The sequence below is a fragment of the Pavona decussata genome, unplaced genomic scaffold (assembly GCF_977016875.1).
Source record: "Pavona decussata unplaced genomic scaffold, jaPavDecu1.1 SCAFFOLD_155, whole genome shotgun sequence".
In the NCBI taxonomy this organism is placed as follows: Eukaryota; Metazoa; Cnidaria; class Anthozoa; order Scleractinia; family Agariciidae; genus Pavona; species Pavona decussata.
The window spans coordinates 4,789,829-4,808,742 of record NW_028145567.1 but is presented as its reverse complement, the minus strand read 5'-3'; the positions used below and the strand labels follow the sequence as shown (position 1 = coordinate 4,808,742).

At 37.5% G+C, this 18,914-nt stretch overlaps 1 protein-coding gene across 1 annotated transcript; it reads right to left on the bottom strand.

Moving 5' to 3' along the window:
* Positions 1 to 983: 983 nt before the first annotated feature.
* On the bottom strand, positions 984 to 2,852 carry LOC146465997 (uncharacterized). Its single transcript, XM_085128147.1, has 2 exons — positions 2,773 to 2,852; positions 984 to 2,350 (listed from the first exon to the last, which is right to left on the bottom strand). Exons 1-2 carry the CDS (start codon positions 2,838 to 2,840, stop codon positions 1,495 to 1,497), a joined length of 924 nt encoding a protein of 307 aa, XP_084984273.1. The 5' UTR covers positions 2,841 to 2,852; the 3' UTR covers positions 984 to 1,494.
* Between the last annotated feature and the right edge of the window lie 16,062 nt (positions 2,853 to 18,914).

Genomic DNA, 18,914 nt, shown 5'->3' with positions numbered 1-18,914 from the left:
ATCTTATCCTTCAGACGGATCGTTTCATCAACGCCTATGACGTGAACAATGGTTTAAAATTAAGTACAAATACACATATTCTTACATCAAAAACATTCAATCAGACAAACAGTTTCACGTTTTTCATGTCTTTCGAACACGATGAGACCAAAACCTGCAGAATCTCTTGGTCCCACACATCACCAATTCCACAAAAGTTGTACCCAAGATATGAAATAACAGCTGATCAATTCAGGACAGATTTTGGGAGAGTCAAAGGTTTAAAACAACCGATTCAATCAGTCAGTTTCACAAACGATTTCAAAAATAAACAGTTGTGCATTTGGATATGTTATGATGCCACCCAACGTTTGTACAAGATGGCGCTAAGCAATTATAATGCTCACATCAATCAAACATTAAGCCGACCGATTAATTTTCAAAGTAGTCAATTCGAAATCAACTATGACGGCTTGGTCAATAAAATCGGTTTGGTTGATAAGTTTATTGACGTCGACAGTTTGGACTTTCACAGGATTTTGCTTGAGGAAAAAAGAAACAGATCTTATCTTGAGTAAATTATAAAGATGGTAAAAACAAAAAAATCAATCATCAATTTCAACCACATATCGGAAGAGTTAACCAAATCGCAGATTGCCGAACTAAAATCGTATTACAGAACGTACCACAAAAAGATGTGGATGTAGAGTTAAAATGTGGTATACGTTTCAAAATACAGGGCTTTTTTGTCACGCAATTTACAGTTCTGCATGGAAACGAGGCTGAGATCTACATCGGTCTTTAAGCTCGCAATCAATGAGCGAATGTGATTAAATAGTGATGGAGACTTCGCAAACAAGTACGTATATGTAAGACACATGACACGATGATAATGATGAACATCACGTGACTGCTCACGTGATCATTTTTGCTCGATGTTGTTGGGAAATATCAAGTTCGTCAATATCCCACGCACGTTTTTTTATGAATATTTCAGTTACTTCATTATAAATTGGTTTAATCACCACCTGAGCCAGGGTATCTGACCACAACAATTGTAATGTCAAATTAATAGTATCTTTAGCTTGTTTCAAAAAATAACGTAGATGTGAAGCATATGACAAAATGACTACTTACTTGACCAAAAGAGCTACAAAGTGTGCAATTTTTCGGGGTTTTCCTTCACCAAAAATCCACGAAGATGAAAAAAGTGAGTAAGACAGCTACAGCTTTTGAATAAGTGTTTTTTAATTCAAATAATTTATCGAGCTATACACCTCACTGATACTATGACGTCAGTCCTAGAAACGAGGCTGAGAATACCTTATCTACGTACTGCTGTAGCTTTCTTTGTTTAGGAAGGAATGACGGACTAATGTAATTCATTTCAAGTTATGAACAAAAAATCCCACCTGAACATATCTCAATGGAAAAATGTTAAATAATACCCTTACTCGTTTCTGTTTAAACTACTGCACTCTTTAGTTCTTTAACTTATTACGACAACGATTGTTCTTAATCGGAGTCAGATTCGGGTTCCGAGTCCTCGGAATCGCTGGAAACGTTTAAAAGAACTCCATGCGGATTCCTGCATACATCAATACTGGCCATGCAATAACATGCCTCTGAACATGATAAGCCTGTGTTGCTACAAGAGCAGTTGCCCTGACATCCGCCTTTGCATGTGCACGTTGTTAGTTCCAACAGGCTACTCGGCACTGGCTCTTTCGTCATGTAGACCGGCTTCAGCAAGGGGCCGTCTCGCACCCATCCATTACGTTCAGGCTGTGGGAGATCTTGGATTGGTGTCAGAGCCTTTTTCCAAACAAACGCTTGATAGTTCGCACGTTTCAAGTGTTGGAGTAAGCTGTCAGATGTAGGCGGAAGCAGCTCGTTCTTTTGCTTTTTCTGACAGAACAGGACATATCTCAGTTCATCCGCAGTGCGTGGCATCTTCCTGGAGCTTGGGTACAAATCACAAATGAAAGCTTCACATTTGTCAGCAATGTCATCACTTAGGCTTGGCTGGGCACCGAGAAGACATAGACTGTCTTGATGCTGTTCGCTTCTTGACAGCAGTTGCCATCCTTTCTTCTTACCAATTCCGGCAAGGGCGCTAGTTGAGTCGCAGCCAGTAATGGCGTGAAAAGCTAAAAGGGCACGGCACATCTTCTCGCCTAGCTCATGCGATACTGCATGAACTGGAACATAACGAAGGCGGTCTTTCACACCAGTTTTGAACCAAAACTCAGCGCAGTTGATAACAGAATAATGGGCTACGCTGAGAGCGAGAACATCAGTGTCTGGTGATTGTAAGACAATACGACATTCTTGAGAGTTATCCGCAGCGTACTTGGCATGCAGCATTAACCTGTGAAATGACAATACAAATTAAACAGTGTCAAATGTTTATGTTATATCACATATTATTAGAGACTGAATCATTGTATAATGCAATTCCAGGTATTTAATTGACTTAGTGGCCATCGTATATGAACCATTTTATCATGCCCGAGAAATAGAGACCATTTAATTGTTTTCTGGTATTAGCACGATTCAAGTGATATAACTTGTTAGTTTTTAATAAAAACATTATTCCAATTACGCTTGTTAGATATGAGATGATTATCGCCAACTCGGAGCTACGCGTCTCGTTGGCTATCTATCATGGTGATCTCATATGCTCCCGCATTGAATATGCCCTTGCAATTCAATATGCAATGACAGTTAATTGTTAAAATTAATTTGAATGATTCCAATTCATAGAATCACTTTCGAAACTATGTTTCTCACCGAGTGTCTGCTTCTTCATGGTCTGATTCCAGATCGTTCACGTCTTCACAGTGGCCGCTCCTGACCATCACTGACCGTCTGCCATTTTATGAATCCTCCACCGATGACAAGAGTCTTGTCTGGAGGAAGCTGCTGTCCTCCCAAGTTGCAAAAAGACTGACAGAAAGTCACATAGATTTATCTTGTTCTGCGGATTAGGAATAAACTTTCCCCACTGTTTCGGCACAGGAGTAGATTGTCCATGGATTTTGACCTCCAACGAAGCGCTCAGGGAACCTCTGCGTGCACGTTCTCCTGCTTTTATCGATACATCCCAGTATTGGTCGAAGACGATGTGAACTTCTTTGCAGTTGGAAAGCGTGGCAGTGCTGACCTTGAAGTACTTGGATGCGAGTTCTCCAAACGTACTACTTCCTGCTGATTTCAATACTTGAACTAAAGCCATACCATCGATGAGATGAATGGTGTCTCGTGGGAAAGGTTGGAGTCGTGCGCAAACGTTCATTTTGGCTTCAATGAGAGCTGCCAGGGCGCTCTTGGTCGTCTTTCTTAAGCTGCCATCATGATGTGCCAGGGAAAACGGGATGGGTGACAGCTCATGGCATAGAACTTCCTTCAAGTTAATCTGTCTAACGTTAGCAGCGATCAAAAGGCGTCCAAACAGATCTCTGTCAGCTCCGACTGTAACCAGTTTGTCATTGGCTGCCTTAACCTGAACTTTCTTTGTCGTGACTTCAAAGGTTTTAACTTTGAGCTTTGGGATCGGATCCCAGAAACTGATTTGGTTACTGTTCAATCGTTTTTCTACAAAGGTGTTCATCTGCTCGCTTCCCTCTCTGGTACTGCTTACTAAACCATCAGCGATATCGACGGGTAAGACGACACCAGTAGCGAAGTTGACTAACGACTCGGTTTCTTGCGTGAAAGGATTACTCATCAGATCGCTTGTGAAGCAAGAGATAAGCTTCTGAACATCAGCCTCATCTCGTGCTACCCGTTTCGCGGCAGCCTCTTTATGTACACCTACGCGACCTCGCTCTTGCGTAAACATATCCTTGAGAGCCGTTGTAACTGATGCACGCTCATGACTAGTGAGGAACCATCGATCTAGTGCACCTGGGTTCTGTGAAATACCAATTATCCCCCCTCTCGACTTAGAATCGGCATTTATGGACTGTTCAAGTGCCATGTCCGTCCACACCTGAGCAAAAGGCTTACTAGAACGACTAACTGCATGATTGCCATTCACAAATTCTTGATGAACTTCCGGATGCTTGGTGACCAACTGCCTCATGTCTGTTATGTACACAGGAAGCCAGCGCGAGTAGTTTGGCCTGTCTATGGCGAAGAAATATGGGACCATAGCTGAAACACTCAGCAGATGCAACTCCCAACTCCCAGCTCTCTCAGCCTTGACAAATTGCAAAAGCAGCTTAACCATACGCCCATACTCCTCCCAGAAGGCAAACATCTTCGACTTTTCTTTTGATTCGGCTGTGAAATCTTGAAAAAGCGAAAGTAGCTCTGCAGTTTCTTGTCGCAGCTCCTCCACACTGGCTCGAACTTCTACCCTCGCTGTTATCGCGCGCCTGCATTCTTCAACTTTGCTTATCAAGGCATCCTTATCAACATTACGCTCTTCATCATCACCAGTGTTTCCTGTGTACCAGTCAACAAAAGCGTTCCACATCAGTCGAAAAAAAGCCTCCATTGCAAGCTTGTGTGCGCGAATTCCTCTATTGTAAGACTTCCCCTTCATCAGCGCTGACGTTGTTCCTGCTGCGTAAACCCCAGACTCGATAAGAAGGTCTTCCAATCCAGAACTGTGAAACTTCTTGCCAAGCAATGAGAGAAAATTCAGCGCTATGTGGAATCCCCCAAGCCGAGTGACAGTGTTCGAAAACTCCTCCGGAAACTTCATTTGAATCTGCTTCGCCTTTGCGTAGATAGCAAGGTCAAATGTGATGACGGTGTCGAGCTGTCCAAGACTGGCACAGATCGTCTGGGCATGTTTCATAACGGTGTAAACTGTGCTTAGTTCAGTTGACGAGCCTTCGATCATAGGACAGTAGCCAATCTTGCTCACAGAAGGAAGGTCAGGATACAAGATCGAGTTGAATCCACCCCAGCTTAGAACTGGCTGCACTTCTTGCACGGCAATGCCCGTATCCATTAAGCTTGCTGGTTTGATACGAAGGAGAGCCCACATGTCGTCCGTATGGAGAGCGTCAGAAAGGACGCTGCCCTCACCCCTCAACCATTCCATGTCAACTGCGCCGGTATACTGAGTAACTGCAGGTCGTCTTCCGTGTGCTGAGCATTCTTGCAACTCATGGCCATGTAAATCAAACGTACCCTTGAACGAAATAAATTGAAATCTATGACACACAGTCACTAAACAGCATTTCATTTTTTGTATCTTGCATGAAAAAAGCATTTCAACTTATACATTCCAAGTATCATTACAAGAGTTGCGAATGCAGATTTTTGTTGTACGTCAATAGAATCGAAGAAATTAAAATTCTTTCAAAATGCCCGAAAAGTACTCGATAACGGCTACAAGGATGATGTTAAAAAATTTTGAGTTAGGAATTATATATATTTATAAATATGTATTCATAAATAGCTCACACGGGCAAGAAAACGTTTCTTTTAAAATCTTTACTTTAAATATATATTTAAATAAACTAGATATACTTACAGTCAGAGCAGCGAAGTTGTCATGGGCGCCGCCATGTTGGATCATGTGAGCCTCGATCTCAATCCACACAGAAACGAGGTTACGTTTGTCTGTGTGCAAGCTTGGAGAAAGCTCTCTCGGGAAAAAACGTTGGGAAATCATTAGCATTTAAACAGAACGAGAATATAATGCATTTTTTTTTATCTATACGTTTATCACCTTTCTTAATATCTGACGGAAGATACACTGCTGTTTAGCTTTAACCCGTCTTCATGTGGGCTTCAACAAGCTAAAGATACATTTAATTCGACATTACAATTGTTGTGGTCAGATACCCTGGCTCAGGTGGTAATTAACCCAATTTATAATGAAGTAACCGTAATATTCACAAAAAACGTGCGTGCGATATTGACGAACTTGATATTTCCCAACAACATCGAGCAAAAATGATCACGTGAGTTGTCACGTGATGTTTATCATTATCATCGTGTCATGTGTCTTACATATACGTAATGTTTGCGAAGTCTCCATCACTATTTAATCACATTCGCTCATTGATTGCGAGCTTAAAGACCAATGTGGATCTCAGCCTCGTTTCCATGCAGAACTATAAATTGCGTGACAAAAAAGCCCTGTATTCTGAAACGTATACCACATTTTAACTCTACGAACTACCTAGCATTCATCAGGAGACCTTTCTCTACCAGAATCAAGTGTCAGACCTTTTCTGTGGCGATGGTTGAACGGAACTGGCATTTTTTGGTCTTTGCTCCCTGACTATAAAGTGACCGCGTTCGAAGCAACTTTATACGCCACATATATATTCAAATGCCGGACGCCATTTTGTTTTGGAACACAACAAGCTCTCTCGATATTAGGGTCCAGGCCCACGAAAGTGAGCGCACGCTTTATTCCATTCGCGTTCGACTTCGCGTTTGTGTCGCGACTAACGCCAACCTCAGTTAAAAAATGCGTATCTAGTGCCGCTTATTAACTCCGTTCTAGTTTGCAGTCTCTCGTGACCTATATATTATTACACTCCCACGAACTGAAGAAGTCCGATTGACTCTCTTCACGGCAACCCGTCTCCATCAATGTCCCACAAACTGACATGCGGCAGTCCGATAGATTCTTGCTGCGGCTACCCGTCTAGATCGGATTTGATGGAGCACGTTTGCTGACATTTTCCACCCTCCTCAACTATAGTATGCCGTATATTTTCTAAGTCTCTCGCGAACTGACAGGCGGCAGTCCGATGCACTCTTGCCACGGCAACCCGTCTCCATCGGATCCGATGGAGTCCGTTTGCCGACATTTTCCACCCCCCTCTTCAACTATAATTTATGGCTATTTACTAAGTCTCTCGCGAACTGACAGGCGGCAGTCCGATGGACTCTTGCCACGGCAACAGTAGTTAGATAATTGGGCGTATAAGCACACTTTTGAAAATATCACTGAATTCATACCTGATTCAACAATGACTCCTGCAACGGAGACGTCAAAAACCTAAATTTAGGTTTTTCAAAAACCTAAATTTTTATCCTCGTTTTTCAAAAACCTAAATCCTCACTTTCATAAATGACACCAAACTGATCCCCAACTCACAAACAATCATCGATTAAATCCAACCAACTCATCAATCGCTGATTTGAATGATGAATACAATATTTTTGAACACCAATTTGGATATAATTAACCTGTAATGAAGAAAAAAATAATCATAAATAATTCAAATTTATGGATGTTGTGTGACTGGATGCCGTTACTGTCACGCGTGACGTTGTGTGACTTGTCACGAAAATGGACAAAACCCCGAACGTGGGGTGCTCGGTTGGCTGTTTACTTGCCTGGCCCCAGCCAGGTCTTTTTCCCGCCGCTGGACAAATGCGGCTGTCCCTTCCCAGTTTACCTCTGGGACAGAGGTTGAGTCCTGGGACGAACTCTGAGCACCCCGCTGTAAACCAGTAGGGCCTGAGCGGGCTCACCCTGGAGGTACCGTCTACTGGAAGACATCCCACACTACTCAGTAATTCACCATCTGCACAAGCCGTTAAACAGGTTTCAGTCAGGGGCCAACTGACACCACCCTAAACCTTCACCAGAGTTTGTGAACTAATATAATAATGGCCCGATTACCTATATATTACACTCAGTTCTGAAATTTTTACACTTGTGGTGCTATTTTTCTGTATATTGCGTAATATTGCTTGACTTGGATTAACACGCATGCGCTTTCATGCATGTTCACGATGACACAACCCAAAGGGGACTGGACACTAGTTTGTTAATACACGTGTCGGCCATTTTGTCGCCATTTTGTGAAGAGCTTGTGTTTTCATGTTTATGGCTCCTGTTTTGGGATTTTTTGGACATTTATTTTTCCACTTTCATCGTTCTGATGTTTGTAGACGCTTTTTGAGGTAAGAATATCATTTATCTTGCACACAACAATAGATTTTTTATTAGATCGACTCGCTATCGAATACTCGTGAGGCCGTGACTGTATCGATAGAATGAGCTTATTTATTTTTGCAAATCGACTAAATCCTTGATTGGGATCCAAGAATTAAAGGTATCATTGTATCCTTTCCACTTTACCAAAGCTTGTTTCTTCTTGTAATCTCTCCTGATAACTTTATCGATTCTGAATATCTCCTGTTTGGCTTTCAATAATTCTGGTTCATAAAAGCTTCCTTTAATCTCTTCATTATTGAGATCTTTCAGTTTGTATGTGATTGGATTCGTGTATTGAATTTTATCGATAATGAAGACCTCTTCTGTCCAGTTTTCTGTATAACCTCGATCAAACAGCTTTCTTTTATACTTTGATATTCTAACCTTATCACCAACTTTAAATTTTGCTTGGGATGACGATTGTGTTAAATTGCCAAATAGATTGAAGTAAACAGTCCCTTCATTCTTTTTCTTAGATGCTTCTGTCGGTGTCATTTTTATTGAACTGTGTTTAGTGTTATTATACTGCTTCAATATTTCAGGCAAAATATCCAGATACATTGTATTGCCTTGAGCAGTGAATCGTTTCCACATTTTATTTTTAATCGTTCGATTCCAGCGCTCAACAACTGATGACTTCTCTTCATTTTCAGTCGAATACAGTGTAATGTTATGTTTATTGAGCAAGTCTTTGAAATGTTTGTTGTAGAACTCTGAGCCTTTATCAGTCCATAGATACTTTGGTTTTCGACCCTCTTTGAATATGCTTTGAAATGCTTTAGTTATGGTCTCACCTTTTTTATCTTTTAATGGGACAATCCAACCGTATTTACTGAAAACATCAATAGTCATGAGAAGATACCTATTAGCTTTATTCCATTTACTGAATTGTTGCATTTCAACAAGGTCAGCAGCCCATATTTCATCAATATTATTTACAATAACACGCCGCCGAGTAAAGTTACGTCTTATGGGTTTATGCAGCTCATTAGCTAATTTTTCTTGCCACTTTTCCTCTTTACCCGACGGTTTTGACGTTTTTTGGAACCCCAAGACCCAGTTTCTGTTTTGTATTTATTGCATTTCTTGCCAACCAATGTCCCCATTGTCGTTCGGAATATGGAACAGCATCCAATGACTTTACCATCTTTTTGTCAGCTTTTAATTTACATTTTTTGTCATCTTTGCAGACTGAATAATCAACATCATGTTGCATGGCTATTGCATCTGTTTTGCCTGTTGGTTTATCATAAATTTCCAATATTTGCCCTGTTTTGGAGTTATATTTGACTTGATTTTCCAAATCACTGTATGGACCAGTGTATTTATGACCAGGTAATACCCACCCAGCTTTGGGCTTTGGGAGCTTACCAATCATTTTGTGTATATCAATTGAACCACCGCTTTTGGGTCGTCCTTTGATTCCCTTTTCATACTCATCCCAATTTGGTGGATGCCAACCAATTGAATCATAACTTGAGCATTTCGGTGTGTTGTGATATTTGCTTCCAATCTTGACCATGCTTTCACAAGGATAATCTTTGTATTTTTCTAATGTCTTTTTCCCAGCCTTGCCAGACCAAAATTGACTCGATAATATGCCAGTATCTGTGCTAAATGCACTTTTGGCAATGTCTCCAGATTTGTATCTATCAAAGACTTCATTTGTTGATGGAATTAATGTTCCAACAACATCCATTGACTTCGACGCAACCTTACCTGGTGTACCGAGTTGTTCCAAAATTGTATTCAAATTACCGCCATCAAGTTCTTTTCGGTCAGTTTTGTACCTTCTTTTTGGCCTTACTTTGGTTGATAATTTATCAAACATCTCTGATCCAGTCTTTTGAACAAAAGGTGTTGCTTTAGAGATAGCATAATCAATAGCTTTTTTCTGCAATTTAGGGTTTCTAAGTGCTTCAGACCCATAATATCGACCCATTTCAACTGCTTTCTTTCCCATCCATGGTAATGCATGTTGAATTAACATATCAGCACCAGTTGATGCTAAAGTATCCATTATGCCCGCCCCTTCGAACGGGCTATTTAGTTTCCCTGTTTTTTAACAAATTTGGTTTAAGTTATACCACATTCAGCACATGTACAGAAGAACATGAGCCGACCATTTTTGGCTTGCTTGTAACCTGCAGGCTCAATACATTCAGTTTCTTTCTTTTGTTTAACACAATATGATTTGACCATTTTATATCACTATATTAGATTAATTATCATCAGAGTCAGACTCATAATCCGTCTCATAATCCTCTGACTCAGAATCTGTTACCAATTTACACCATAAACATAATTTTCCTGAAAATTCTGTGTATTCATCACACTCTTCACAATATCTTATATCAACCATTATACAGATTAATTAGATAATTTTTTAAAATATTGGATTATAAAATTATGGTTGACACTTTGATTGTTCATGTCAAAATGTGCATTGTGGATTGTTTTCAATATACTTGTACCCTTTTGTCTCTCAAATAAATAATACAAACACCAATAGCCACATAATACTGAATCTCTTTCCTGGATTTCATCACCTGAATACATTAATCGTTTGCCACTTGTTGACATGAATTGCATAATTTCTTTTGGCATAATTAACCCAAAACTATCAATCTGTGAATCCAGGTTAATGATACCAACTTCATCTTTTTTCATCTTTTGTGGTAGATTATCTCTGCTGTAAATGCCTCTGAAGTGTTTTATTTTGAGTTTTTTGACCCAATCAATGAGTTCAAAGTTACTGAGTGGTTTATTTATGAATTTCACAGAATGTCTCCGATTAATGGAATCCCCTTGAATGGACTGTTTTTGCCTAACAACAGACCTTTTCCTTTTTTGGTTTATTTTCCCTTTGCCATATTGATCCCATGTACCGAAAAATGGAGGCGGCCTATAATTAACTGGTAGGACCAAACCACCATCTTTTTTGGTTGTGTTTGGAACAAAAACTGGGACCGATCTTCTGGATCTACTTCTATCCACCTGCAACCCTTTACCCATTAATGCATTCAAAACCATTGGAATGCCAATTGAAGCCAATAATGTCCCCCAAAAAACCTCCTGATTGTGTCTTAGTTGGTTTAATTACAATCTGTCCACCAGTATGTATTGCATTGACAATTTGCTTCTTTTGTGCTTCAGTGAGCCAATCTTTGTATTTTATTAATTGATCAATTTTATTTTGAGGAATGAGAAAACCACCAGCTTGTCCTCTACCAAATATTTTATTGACTCCCACATTTGCAAGTCCAGAAAGTGCTCCAGTAGCTAATGGTCCAACTGCGTTTGCTGCCATTGGTAGTAATTTTGTGCCAATTTTGAATAATGATGACCAAAGACTGTCTCCTTGTTGTACAGCTTTTCGTATCTGTGTTTTGCTTATTTTAATATCTGCTCCAGTTTTGTTTTGCATTGCCTTTTTCAGCCTATTTATTTGTGTTTTGGTTAACATCAGCTGATCCGGTCCAGTTAATTCAGAATTTGATAATCTTATTGTTATTGCTGAGTTGTTTTTTAATGCTTTTGCTAGTTTATCTTTTTGCCCAATTGATAGGTTTACTCCATGTGAATGATAAGTTGTCATATCTTTTATATAACTAACGTTACATTAAAAATTTATTCCATTTATCGAAACAATAGTTTGCCATCCTTCTGGATGAGTTCAGCGTCTTGTTCATATAATGTCAATGCATAAACTGAATATGCAGTTGCAGTTGTACCAGATAATTCATAGTGGAATGTCAGCTTTGTGGTACCATCTTTGATATCCATTTTTTGTTTTGTTAAATCAAAATACAAGAATGGGAATAGTGTTTTGAAGTTATTGATATTCAACAAAGTCCCCTGACTGTATTCGTTATTTGCATGCACATATTTGAGGACATCTCTGTAAACTCGAGTCAAATCAGCCTCTGGAGTGTAATGTACATCAGGATATTCATTGCCATTAGCCACAGATAAATGACAATTTAGCAATGTTCTGGGATCTGTTGATACACTAAATGTATTGTACAAAAATGGATTTACTGTTTGTGCAGCAAGATTTGCATCATTGATAATGAAAACAAACACATGTCTTGGCTTTGAAATCCCACTTGTTATCTGAAAATGGCCACTTCTTTGTGTTGATGAATTACTTCTCTCAATATTTTCTCGCAAATAAACCCATTTATGTGGCTTCAAAAACTGACTCATATACAGTGATTGTCCTTCTGAATTGAAAGTGATTCGTGGTACAATAAGCTCCATTCTAGTAATCATTACACGACAATCAGCCCCAGCTTGCCAAATAAGGTTGGCATCAGATTCAATCTGCAAATTTAATTCCAATTTTGTTGATGGCAATAACTCATCCATCAATGCTTCAAAGAATGAGTATCGATTCAATGGTATTTCTGTATTGAAAACCACTGATAGACCCAAAAGTGCTTTTCTTGCAGCAAATCCTTTATTGTACAAAGCTTGTACAGGTCTCTCTTCAGCACTTCGGCTTGTATCCAAATAAAAAAAACTCATTGGTTGCAGTGGATTGAGCATATCCTGGACTATATTCCAATAAATTCTTAATATTAACACAATGATTTGCATCATTACAATCATATACCATTTTACCATTCAATCTTACATCGAAATCATGTATAAGACTGTGTGAACCATTTACAATACCATTATGGTCTTCAGCTGCTATATTTGCATTCTGCATTGTTTGGACTTTAAAACCAACTGATATTCTTGCATTATACCAATCAAATGGAGTAACTTCTCCTGTGTTGTCAACAACAGAACGATAACCATCTTTCTTTTGTGACCTATCATTTCCTGGATTACCAGTATTCAATGGTGTCTCCAATTGGAAGAAGACATCTTCATATCTCTCAATGTATTTTGGATTTCTGAATGATTTCATTTATACAGATATGTTACATTATTTTCATTTTCTCCTTCTTTTGAGTTTTCCACCGGATATCATCTGATTGACTCTCTCAGCTATTTGAAAATCAGTTAGTGGCTGCTCCATTTTTGGTTGGTTCATTGTCACTGATTTTGTTTTGGAAGGTTGTTTTTTGCTCAATAATTGAATTATTTTATCACCTGCTTTATTACCAGCAAACTCACCAGTTTTTGTGACTGCTTTTTCAGCTTCAGTTTTGGCTCCTTTTTTAGCTAATTCTTTTGCTGTTTTCCCGAAAAGTTTTGATCCAACTGATCTGAAAACATCCATAATTCCTTCACCATGGATATGTTTCATCGCATAACGACCCAATTCTGGGTCAAAACGTGGTTTAAATTCACTTTGTCGTACCATATATTGATATATTATATTAAACTAGACCTGAGAATCAAGCTCATGAACCAGTCAATGCCATTCACGTCAATTGGCCGACCCAAAGCGTCAGTCACTGTTATCCCCATTTCTGAAATAATTGATTTGGAAACTGGGCTGAATAATGCTCTTTTTGGCTCAAAAGTAAATGGATAACTCCTTGTTAAATTGTCAGTGGGTATCATTATCAGTGTATTTGTGAATCGTCCATCACTGAGGCTATCAGTTATTATATCACAATTAATGTTCAAAACGTCAATATCATTGGTAATATTTGGCAATTTTGTCCCATGTTCAGTTTGGCTAATTAACTTTGGTTCAAATCCAATAAGTGCTCCAAAATTAGAGTTTCTAATATCAAGCTTCCATTGGTTGTCTACCTCAATGACAACTCTATATGATGAAAGCACAAAATATAGATTGATGCCCTTGCTGGAAGATGGTTTATCTCCATTTTGAATTATTGATTGAGTGATATAATCATCAAGATCATCATATGAATACATTCCATCAACAAATGTGATTGTCTTCCATTTTGTACCATTATCTGGGCTGTATTTTATTGTATTATTGTTGTATCCTGTATTGACATTATGCCATGAATATGTCATTGACACTCGATCAACAGCTAGCTCATGTCTCATTGTTGTGTCAAGCTTCAATGGTGGATCAAATTTGATAATAAAGTCTTCAGGCCGACTTTGACCTATTTTTTGCCGGTTAACAGATGAAATATGTATCGCTCTTTCTTGCATATATCATTACATTATATATTGTTGCAATAAATCAATGAGTTGTTTGTTGTTTATTAAGCCAAGTTGATTCAATTTATGGGCTATTTGTGAAAATTCCTCTTTGACTCCATTATTGCCAGCCAAAATGGATCCACCAAGCAATTGCATTCTGTCAATCAAATCATTAGGATCATTGAAATAAACAACACCAGAGCCCAATTTCTTGAATTTTTTGCTGGATTTATGGATTGGAATCTCACTGAGTTGGTTCAATTCATCAAATACCATTTTGGCAATATCACTGTATTTCTTCTTTGAATTAAATTTCTTGGTCAATAAATCGATTGTATCGAAATCAACCTTTTTGTCCATAACTTTGCGTTTATCTTTTGTTGCCACAAGTCTGAGTTGTCCCATTAATTTTGGAATATCAATCATCAGTCCACCATATTTCCCAGAAGATGATATTTTGTATGCATTTCTCTTTGGTTGAGTACAACCAGAACCTTTTTTGATGGTTTCCATTCCTTCTGGGATTATTTCAATGCGCCCTCTGTATTTTTGCAATAATTTTATATCTTCATCTATTTTATCAATTTTGTCTTTATTCTTGGTCTTTCCTTGCCCCTTGGATAAGGGGCCCTTCTTTGTACCAAGTTTTTTCAACATTTTGCCAATATTAGCATCGTAATCCTTGATGTCAATATCTCCTTGCATAGAAGCTTGGAGAACAGAACTCGGAGGTGTAAGATCGTATTGAATCAATTTTTGGAACTCATCATCATCAAAACCAGCCTCCAAATTTGACATTGCTGGTTGATAGCCAATTGGTAGCTTTGATTCTGGTGATTGTGGTTGTGGTTTTGTTTCTGGTTGATAAGTTAACATAGCAATGTCTTCCAAACCTGAAGTCAACGCTTTTTGGTTTTTCTCCAATTGTTCAATCAGTTTGTCTTGTTTTTCATCAATTGTTTGTTTTGTTTCCTCTTGAGCTTTAATAATTGGTTTGAAAGTTTCTGATAAACCTTGTTGTAAATCTTGTTTATCATGCTTGTACTCCTTCAATGTATCTCTAACTTGTTTGGTTATTGTTCCAGCCTTAATCTTGGCTTCAGATAGTTGTTTTAATCTTTGTAGATCCATTATATTATTAACTTATATAATGTATTGATATACATGGAAATCCCAAATTATGATAGACATGATAAAAACACTAATTTCAAAAGATTGTATGGTTACATGCCAAGTGACACGTTTCGGATGTTAATATGTGGTAATTCAGGATCTGGAAAGACAAATTTATTGTACCATATGCTGATGAAACCACTTTTGTATTATGATAGAATACATTTATATGTCAAAAATTTGGAGCAACAAAAATACAAGGATATGCTACAAACATTGACTGATATATCAAATAGTGTCGGGTATAATGTCCTTGTTTGTAGCAATGATGATATAATTCCAGTAGAGGAATTGAAGGATGATGATGCCCAGAAGATAGTAATATTTGATGACTTTATTTGTGAAAAAAACCAGAAACCATTGATTGATTATTTCATTCGTGGCAGACACAAAAACTGCTCTGTTATTTATCTGAGCCAATCGTTCTACAAAACACCAAAAGATATTCGACTCAATTGCTCTCATTTCTGTGTCTATGACTTTCCTAGCAGCAATGAAAGAGGTCTGATATCTCGTGAGTTGGGTGTCGACAAGGATAAATACATTAAAGCAACAAACGAGCCATTTTCATTTCTATATGTTGATAAGCCCCTGAAGAGAATTAACAGAAATTTTTATGGAACAATATAACCAAATGATATAAATGGGAATATTCAACGAACATAGTTCATCGTCTTCTTTCACAACGGTTCCTCTTCAAGGAGCCGCTGGGCCTCAAGGAATAGGGTTTAAATTGACCCAAAATGGCAATTATGATATACAAAACAAAAAACTTGTTAATGTTAAACAAGGAGCTGATCCCAATGATGTTGTCACAAAGAGCCAAATCAGTTGTTGGATAATGCTCCTGGTGATGTGCGAGCTAATAAAGCAGTAATTTACAGCAACAGTGGAAGTGTTCATACCAATAGTATTTATCTACAAGACACGCCAGACGGTGCTGGCAGCTCCAATGATGTTCGATTATTGACTGAGCATCAGTCTTATGAAAACATTCATCTTAATATACCAGATTTGAAAAACTTTGATGGCCATGGTGGACGAGCTAAAAGTGAAATAATGGTTACATCAACAGAACAACATATTACTGGACGGAAAACATTTTTTGATATTAGTGTTTTAAAACCCGATAATAACGATCAAGCGGCGAATAAAAAATATGTCGATGATGAGATTAAAAAAATACCATCACCTGATTTATCTACATATTTGAAAAAAGATGGCACTGTTGAAATGACTGGAAATCTGGATATGGGTAATCAACAAATTACTAATCTTGGAGCCAATATACAAAATACATATGATGTCGTTAATTTAGGTTTCTGTGATACTAAATATTTACAAAAAGTCTCTAATAGTGACCTCGATATGGACAATCATAAAATCAAAGATATGGCTCAACCAACTGATGATAACGATGCTGTTAATAAACACTACGTTGATCATAACTTTCTCAACAGGTTAACACCCAATGCTCTTGGTGGTGAATTAGATATGAGAGGTCATAAAATAATCGTTCTTGGAAATCCTTCCAATCCCAATGATGCTTCCACTAAAGCATGTGTTGATACAGAAATAGCTAAAATACCATCTGTTGGAAGTGATTTGAGTGTATATTTGAAAAAAGATGGAAGTCTTGCAATGACTGGAAACCTTGATATGAATAACAAACAAATCAAAGATATGGCTCAACCAACTGATGATAATGATGCTACTACCAAAAAATATTTTGATGACAAATTGGAGCAAAGTCATCTTGTCAGCAGCCATAAAACAAATGAATTCAAATATCTTACAGATACCGATGAAAGCAGTTCAGAATACAATATCACAGTGTATGGAATAGCTGCTTTCAATCAATCCCCACATCAGAATAAAAAAGCTTATGATATCACATTGATTAAAGACAGTGGAAGTAATGATTACAGATCAAGGATAGGTTTCAATATTTATACTCTTGCTATTGGAACATACACAATTTTGTTTAAATTTTACCCACCAGAAATGACTAATATTCAATTATCATGTACTGCATCTGAAGCATACATTCACAAAGCTGTACAGCGTGATTTCACTGCTTATAGCAAGCTATTGGTTCAATTCAACAACAACAGCAAACAAACTCCAAATTACATCTATTTGACGATGCATGGAACAGCTACAGCGACTCCAGTACAATGTCATCTGGTTGTTTACGGTGTCAAAGATTGGTCAGATAGCGTTTATCCAGGAGTGTATGATGGCTTGGACAATGTCATGTTTGAATATAAAAATGGAGATATGGAGATGAAAGTCAATTTGGATATGAATAATAAGATTATTTCTGGTTTAATAAATCCGTTATATGATTCTGAAGCAATGAATTTGGGTTATTTTACCAACTTATTCAAAACGAAATACACTGGAACTATTGCCAGTGGTGTTTTCCAAAGAACAAATCCAACAAATAATTTTCAAATCGCTGCTGATGGAAATAACTTTTTCAATCTATACTCCATTGTTTTCCAAAGCAATCAACAAGTTGCAAATGCACAAATTTTGATAAATGGGAAAAAACAAGGTGAAACAACCAACACTGACACATACCACAGAATCGGGAACATAATAAGTGGAAGCAATACATTTGATTTGCCCAAATCAAGAAAATTTGTCAGTATTGATTCTATGTCAATATTGGATAATATTGGAGCAGGAACTGCTGATAATGGAACTTTTGAATTGAAAGTATTATACTCTGATTTTTTTGAAAGATATCATGCTGTCAATAAAAGTTGGTTGACAAATATTGAAACTTCAAGTGTTGTTAACGGCAACATAAAAAATGGAGTTTTTGAAAATGTACATGGTTACAATTTTGGAACATTAGGCCCGGTTAAAATAAAAAATATTGTAATTAATACAAAAAATCAATACCAAGTTTCTTTTGTCGCCATTGCTAACAGTACAACTTTATTTTCCCATTTAATACAATTTAATATGAAAATTGGGAGAAATTTTGTAACTACAAATACAACAATCAAACCCATGATAATTCAAATGGGGATTTTTAAAAGACGTCCAGGGTTTACTTCTCCAACTATAAACCAAGAAGTCACAGGAACTTTTGAAATTTATTTATCAACACTATTAATATAATGCCATACATTGAAGATGAAAATGGAAACCATATTCTTGATGAAAATGGAGATAAAATAGAATACACAGTAACTTATGACAACTTACCAGATGGATTCAAATATAGAGAATCTATCCATCTGAATGATGATGGTCATTTGGATACAGAAAACAGACATTTGGTGATAAAAGATGGAGTTAATTCAAATCATGCAATTTCACTCCAACAATTAATTAACAACAATGAGGACATCATCAAACCATATATTGAAACACAAATACAACAAGCTCTGGCTCAGTTTAAAGCTCAACAAGCTCAGGAAGCTGTAACGTTTCTCAACAATCAAGTTGCAATGAGAATAGGAAGAAAAAGTGGTACAATACCAAAAACAAATTACACATGGATAAAATTATTGAGTAAAGATGACATTAAAGGAATCAATACATTGCAAGAGATTATTGTGACAAACACATATATCAGGAGAAATGACAGATATCATCATTCCAAATCCGATTTGGTGTCATCATCATTTGATCAATTGGAATTCTTCTTTGATGTGTCATTTGAAAACTATTATTGCTACTTCTACAATCATCCATCTGATTGGACAATGAAGTATTTTGTTGAATATATTAG